The following is a 7974-nucleotide window of genomic DNA, read 5'->3' as shown; positions in this document are numbered from 1 at the left end:
TTTTCTTGAGATGTTTTTTCTATGCCTGGCCTGTAGCTGAAAACCGTATGTTTTAGATCAAATGAAATTGTTCAGGATTGATCTGAGTTGTTTAACTACACTCTTCGTAAAACAAGATTTGTTGAAAACATGATGTAAATAAGGCAATCTAAATCTGATTCAGAAATTTATCAGATCCGTGCTGAGGTCTAAAATAACATAATCTGGTAAATATCTGCATATCGTTATGTCAAAATAATGTTTATAATTTGGGTGGTCATTTTTTTTACGCTAAAATTCCGAAAAGTAAGTGGAATACAGTAGGCGTGGAAAATAGGCGGTAATTTACATAGAGGATTACTCGAAGTTGACTGTGATTAGTTAATAAAAGGCACGTGACTGCTGATTGCCACGTAATTGCCCAGGGGGTTGACACTACTTGAGCGCTATTTGCATTAACGTCCATTTATTTTGCCATCATTAAGTAAACATACAATTAAAATATATACTAGTAATTGATCTCCGTTTATATAAATATCATCTGGATTATTTCTTGGATTCAAACCTTCAGAAGTTATCAAACTAGTCGAATAGTACCAAGATTGTGCTGAAAATTTCATGTGGCGAGCTTTATCGTAAATGTGTATGTGATACAGTGTTTTAAAGAGACTTCGGTGTAATAATTTAAGAACTTTGTGCACCATGGCGACCCCGCCGACGCTTTCAAATGATGTTATTCCGCATGGATATTCTTCGCTTTACGGCGCGGCAATTCCGTCGGCATACGGCGGCCTGGCAATGACATCGCCATACAACTATCCCGGCATGTATTACCACCCGGCGGATTTAAACCGAGCCTATGCCATGCGAATGCTTGAAGAACTTCAACGTAGGGAGCAACCCCAGAAGCCGCCGTACTCCTACATTGCTCTTATTGCAATGGCAATTAAGAGCGCACCGGATCGCAAAATTACGCTGAACGGAATTTATCAATTCATCATGGAACGTTTCCCTTATTACCATGACAACAAGCAAGGCTGGCAGAACAGTATACGTCACAATTTGAGTTTAAATGACTGTTTCGTGAAAGTTTCACGTGAAAAGGGAAAACCGGGAAAAGGAAATTACTGGACTTTGGACTCTAACTGTGAAGAAATGTTCGAAAACGGGAACTATAGACGCCGGAAGAGAAGGGTTAAAGTTCCAGTAAAGGAGGGCGAAAACGGAACTACGAGTTTTGATGATTCTAAGGACGGAGATGATTCCGATGTTGAGTCTCTAGATGAACTAAATGTAACTTCGGGAGATGAAGATAACGGAGACAGAGCAGAAAAAGACAGGATTGTATCTAATATTTCTCCCGTAAATGACAGTGGCATAAACGTTGGTTCGAGTGCTTCGGAGGACGAAAATTCTCGGGATTCTACGGAGGCTATGACGAGATTCAGACCGCAAACCATTGACTGTGATAATCATGAAAAATCAGAAACAAATTTTTCAGGCGGAAGCAAATTTTCTGGAATAAAACGAAAACTTTTTACTATTGACAGTATTATGGGAATCGAAGAAAAAACTGAAAACACAACTAAAAAAGACACGGAGAAAGATATAGAAGAACATGAACTAATTGAAAGACCGTTTAAAAAGAGAAAAGTTGATATTTTTGATAAAATTCCAAGCCCACCTCCAAAAGTTATAGATCTAAAAGGGGGAAACTTGAGTACACTTCAGTTATCTCTAGCAAGTGGACTATACGGATTTAATTTTCAACAAATGTATACGAATATTCCGTCATATGGTATGAATCCGCAAGTGTGGTCTCCCAACCTGCAACTCCCAGCCTTTGGGCACGGATTTTCGGAAAGGATATATCAACAAAGTGCCGCAACGCGGTCCATGGCTTTCTGCGGGGCTGGGAGTATATCTCCGCGTGATGCTGCCGAATCCCAGCACGTGCTGCCACCAGGAGCACCTCAGCTCCACTCAACTCCAAGGATACAATGATTAGTGTTTCACGTGGATTGTTTGTAATCTAAATGATTTGATTTTATGTTGATTTTTAAAAATCTAAAGACAAAAAAAAAATAAACACTAGAAAAGTTTGATTAGGGTGATTTAGCATAGTACATACACAAGAAAATTGTATAAAAGTTTAATTTGATTAATAGAATTTCTTAAGTATTAAGGCTTTGTTGCCTTGTGATTAGATATTTTTGAATGTTTTAGATAAGAAAATTGAATTTAGATTTTTGAACAAATTCATGAGCTTAAAAAAAATGCATTCCCATATCTTCAATGGCATTGCAATGACTAAACAGCATGCCAATATTTTCTTGGAAATTCGCACGACTTGGAAAAAACGTTTCAAGTGAACTGTTAAACAGAAGTAGAAACTGTTTTCTTTCGTGCATATATGACAGCCATGCACGTAAAAACTAAAATAACATTATTTTTTATCTCTTAGACATAATTTTAGAGCATTCTGCAAGTTTTCTTTATACAGCACAAAAAGAAAATAGGTTGCGATAACTGGACTATGTGAACTTACATTTATACCGCAATTGTTTTTTTTGTTTTTTTTTTCTCTGTAATTTGTTAAATTATTATGTGTACATGTTATTGATCAATGTTTGTTGGAGTATTATAGAATTGAATATTTTATGACATTAATAAAAGTCACGTTTTACAATTTACTAATTGACTTCTTAATTTCTTCGTCATTTGTAAGCAAGATTTGATTTTTTTTCTCTCCTTTACTACATAAGTTACATTTTCTATGACAAGTCACGATAAACCACCTTGTATTTTTTTGCTAACTCTAATATATAAGTGTCACTATTTTTTTTCTTTCATTTTTTATGAAATGCGGATACTGGAGTAATATAAATTATGAACTGTGTAAGCTGAAATAGCTTTACTTGTCAGATTTAGGGACAGTAAAATAAAAGAAAAAAGGGCGCTTTGTAGAAGAAGTGCTTGAAGATTGCGGCATTGCAAAAAATCGCTTTTTTATTGTCTTGCAAGATTACATCACGTAAAATTTCAAAAGAAATGTGTTTAAAATTATAAAAGAGCTCTGTCAACATAATGCATCAAACATTAAAAATATGAAAGAATGTAATATATCCTAGATTTATAATTTAGAAATTATACCGGCTATATTATACATAAAATATAAAAGATAAATTCTTTGCCACTAAAACAGAAAGTAATTGAATGATAAGATACCAAATGTAAGTTCAATATTTAATTCTTTTAAAAAAAATTTAGAAGAGAAGGTACTCAACGTTTTCGTCATATGCAAGATTTACAACGACATGTATTACCTTAAAGCATAAGCGCAGTTTCTTTGCACCTAAACCTTTATGGAAGTATTTGAAGAAACAACAAGTTAAAAGTGTAAAACACATAAAGAATATTGATCTCGTAAAGGACAGAATTATTTTGGATTTTAAAAAATGCTATACGCTCTATGACATTTTAAAAAGCCGAGTCATCTATTTGTTGCTTTCAGAGCTAAGAAGTATTTTTTTTTAAATACATACATCTTTTCTAACAGTAGAAACAGTTTGATAATATATTTAAGTCCAGTCACATCACTATTTAATTTCAGTTATATCTAAAGCGGTGTGCATTTTTGAATAAAGCATAAATGCACACAAAAATCGTTACAGAAACGTTGTAGAAAATGTAGCCTAAAAATATTAGTGACTGCTACTCAATATTTGCATTTATTCATAAATTCTATAAAGAAATTGTCACGAAAACAAAATGCTCAAAAATATAATTGTAATTTTAGGTTTAGATATCATCCCAAAATTAAATTGATAATATGGATTTTAATAAATTTATATTAATCGAACCGATTAGACCGGGAGGTGTTGACTCTTTTATTTATAAACATTTGTAAACTACAGCATCACAATTCACTGCAACGGTTTGAATTACTTGATTCTATTTTCTGCTTGTTGATCTATGGAAAAAAAGTTTAGTATGTCAGTGTTTGCACTATGGCTCAAAATTCTAAATTTCATTAACTTAAATTTTCGTTAACTACTTAGTCAATATTCAGTGTAACGTATTTTATCATAACATTTTAACAGTTACGTCTTGTCCACGAATTACAAATTTTAAATTTATCAAATTATTCTCAGTTTAAACAAAAAAACATGAGCAATATACTCAAATGATACAATCACGAACCTAACGAAGGCAACACAAAGGCATGTAAATACACGGGCGGACATTTAACTCTCAAATACATTTCAACTTAAAAGAAGTAAAGAAAGAAAGGTTGATTTTTTAAAAATAGATATTTTCGATTCTGACTATTTTCTACAGTAGCTTTTAGTAACCATGGCATTATGCTAATCTGCACTTTCTTAGCGTTATCTAATTGTGCTCAACAATACTGACATGGCTCGTCATGACTGATTCCATGAAGTCCCAAAATTGGCCGCCATGACAGGTTCCGCAGAGTCCGAACACTTCCGAGTTACTTTAAACTTTAGCTTATCTACATTACTGAAACTTTGTTTATAACTATCAACCAACAGTTCTTGCAAAGTTTCATTATTTCTCGAAGAATGTACAAAAACAATATCCCTGACAGTTTCTTTTTCTGAAGTTTGAAGTCACTGTACTTCTTGTTACAAGACTTTCTGAAGCAACAATTGAAACTGTTTCATTTTTTTAATAAAATTCTCTGACAGTCTTAAATTTATCATTGAAATTCATTTTGATAGACCTATTTTTCATTGCAAAATTAGCTATTTTTGGCCTTTAACATTTTAAAAAGAAATATTGTTTTGATTATGGATGCTTATTGTAGATTTTTACCATAAAAAAAAATCGAAAAATTATAGACCAAAATTTTGCTCTTTTCCACTTATTTAAACGGAATGATATTTACACAATTTAACTTGGTTCTTGCAACACCACGAAGAAATTCACGAACATCGCTGTTATGGAACATGCAAATCAAACAATAATCTTTTACTTCATTCACATCTTCGAACATAAGAACAATACTCCCTTCATCACTCACTTGAATATCATTCAACCTTGAAATCGAATGTTTTTAAAACATTAATTAATGGTAATATGCATCCACAAATTCATTTAATATAAAGATTTGTTTCTATGAGATATTTATTACACAAAATAAGAATGGTTTCAAAATAATCGTATAAAATCTTTTATAATTTTCATTGGATGTTACCCAAACAAAATCCCCTAGCCATTTCTCGAATAGTCTGACAAAACTTAGTTATATAAATTCATATTTCAAATATATCTGGAGGTGTCCAGACAGACTACGTCTGAAAATCCCACTTTCTATTACAACCGGTACAAAGTATCAAATAAGCAAGATCAACAACAGCGAATAATCAACTTAATTTTGCCACTAGATGTGATATTTTTTACACCGTCGTAGTCATGAGTGAAAACGTAAAATGTTGTATTCATCACTAAAATATATTATAATCTTCCACTGAAGCAAAGAAATTTTCTTTCATTTCGTGCCTTTTCAAATAGCTTTCAACCAAATTTAATCATTTTGTACATTTCAATAATTACCAGACAAATAGATATAAAGTTATATTTTATTCTAACACGACCCGATTTATTTACTGAAACTGTGAGGCATTATTGGTAAAAAAAATTTTTTTGTACATCACAGTCATTACGTCATAGCGTCAAACGTAATAGCGGCGCGCTGGAAAAAGAAATATCCGTACGGCAAATATTTGGTGGATGTTGTCAAATATGTAGATAATGATCCTTGTCGAAATAATATATCCCTGACAGTGAATTTCTCTCGAATAAAATCACTGTTTGCCGTTCAGATGCACCCTCGTGATATTATTCTTTTGCATCTGAACTCCAAACAATGATCAAATTCAACGACAAATCATTGTTTGGAATACATTATTTCTGAAATAATTAAAAAAAAAAAAAAAAAAAAAAAAAAAACCACACACATTTAAAAGTTCAAGAAAGCCAATAATTTTGTAATTGTTTCATTTAAACTTTTCATAGCACTGTACATACCCCTTTTTGACGAACATAGTAGAGTGAGTTATAAGCCGCGGTACCGCTATGGATAGGTCTAGTTGGATTGTTGTTCCCATTCGAAATGTGGCAATAAAATTGATTAAAGTGAAATAAACATTTTGATACATTAGAACTCTTTCTGTATCATTCTGAAAATAAATTTTATTTCAAGTACACTGCTGGGATAACTAAGAATAAAATCTAGATCCAGCATATGGAAAAGAAAACATGTCGCCTTCAGTGTGGTAAGTGATGAAACTATGAAAACAGCTTTTTTCTACATAACAAGAACAATATTTGTAAAATATAAATTACAGATTTGGACTCACTTGGATCATATAGGTAGTAACCTTAAAATAAAACACATGGAGCCTTGTATTTTGTTTGACTATTATGACTTAAAAACTGCGGAAAGTTTCATTAAAGCCTACACTGTCTGGTTCCTTTCTATACGTAAACTCTGAAGTCATCAAATTTGTGATTTTCGTAAGGATTGTATAAACCCCCTTTCTGTAAAGCTGATGGGGTTCATTTCGTTTCCAAATCACACCAACAACAATCAGTTTCAAAACTCCAAATTTCAAATTGAGTAAAATTTCTTAATTACAAAGAGTTAAATTCTACATGGCAGAAATGTTTTATCCGAACGTGTAGAACTACCTTAATACAATACACAGCATTATAGTTTCTGACTGTGTAAATCTGTGCCAACGCATTTGTACCTTATTCTTTCTTCTCACAAATGAGACTAAAATTCCGATCTCTTTGCTTAGAAAAAAAGTCACCAAATTAAAATATACAGTATCAAACGAGAATTATTTTGATTCGTTCCCATGACCCTGCCAGGTATTTTTGTGCTATATCCATTATATTCCTCATTAACTCTTGTCCAGTTTTTGCTATTTATTTAAATGCACCGGTTGTTGAATCAAACAAGGATTGGCATATTGTGAAACATCAAGTTTCTAGGTTTTATTTACCATTTCAAATTATAATTAACTCGTTTCCTGCATTGTTTGAGAAGATACGTAAGTTCTAAATAACATGTCAAAATAGTGCTAGACACAACGATTGGACAAAGAATTGTTTAGTTTTAATATGTTAAGTGGTACGCCTCTAGAAGTCCATCTCAATACATTTCCCCCCCATAAAGAATAACTTAAAAGGTAGAAACAATAACATCTGTTAAAATTTCAGAGTGACTACAACTTTGGCCAACTCCCGGAAATAGGGGCGTACATTTTTAGCTTGACTTTTCGAAGAAAAAGTAGAGCAATTGCACTCGCTCCAGGGTCGGCGTCGGCATTGCCGTTGGTTAAAGGTTTTGATAAAGTCAAATATCTCTATCAAAGCTATTGACTTGAAACTTAAACAGTAATTTATTATCAAATTCTACACCAGGAGAAACAATCCCCATAACTCTGATTTGAATTTTGACAGAGTTATGCCCCTTTTTAACTTAGAACTTTTGGTTAAAGTTTTTGATCAAGTCAAATATCTCTGTTACTATCAAAGCCTTTGACTTGAAACATAAAATATTATTTACTATCAAAGTCTACACCAGGAAAAACAATCCCCATAACTCTGATTTGAATTTTGGCAGAGTTATGCCCCTTTTTTACTTAGATATTTTTGGTTAAAGTTTTATAAAGTTTTTACTGGCAAAGCTCTAATTCAGAGTCAAGCACTGAGAAAAGTCGAGCGCGCTGTCTTTAGACAGCTCTTGTTATTTAAAAGATATAAAAAAATCAGGCCAAAAGTGACAGGACCAATGTTCGAATTAATATATCAGGTTTGAATAAACATGACAACTCTAATAATATATGAGTGAGCATTAAAACCTAACCATAACCATTTACATGCGCACATTAAAGCTTTCGCGTGTGCCGTCTTCAATGTCCCTTCCATGCAACCTAACAGTCCCAAGTTTGTTGCCAT

General features: G+C 32.6%; 1 protein-coding gene across 1 annotated transcript; it reads left to right on the top strand.

Annotated features, from left to right (window-relative positions):
- The first annotated feature begins 454 nt into the window (after positions 1-454).
- LOC128558153 (forkhead box protein C1-like) lies at positions 455-2412 on the top strand. The gene has a single exon (XM_053547013.1). The coding sequence runs from the start codon at positions 682-684 to the stop codon at positions 1981-1983; it is 1302 nt and encodes a 433-aa protein (XP_053402988.1). The 5' UTR covers positions 455-681; the 3' UTR covers positions 1984-2412.
- The last annotated feature ends 5562 nt before the right edge of the window (positions 2413-7974 follow it).

Source organism: Mercenaria mercenaria, chromosome 6 (genome assembly GCF_021730395.1).
Source record: "Mercenaria mercenaria strain notata chromosome 6, MADL_Memer_1, whole genome shotgun sequence".
Taxonomy (NCBI): Eukaryota; Metazoa; Mollusca; class Bivalvia; order Venerida; family Veneridae; genus Mercenaria; species Mercenaria mercenaria.
The sequence above is the reverse complement of the archived record's forward strand: the minus strand, read 5'-3'. Positions and strand labels throughout refer to the sequence as shown.

Excerpts from the sequence above, each read along its gene's own strand:
- LOC128558153 (XM_053547013.1), top strand. The coding sequence starts at position 682 with ATGGCGACCCCGCCGACGCTTTCAAATGATGTTATTCCGCATGGATAT.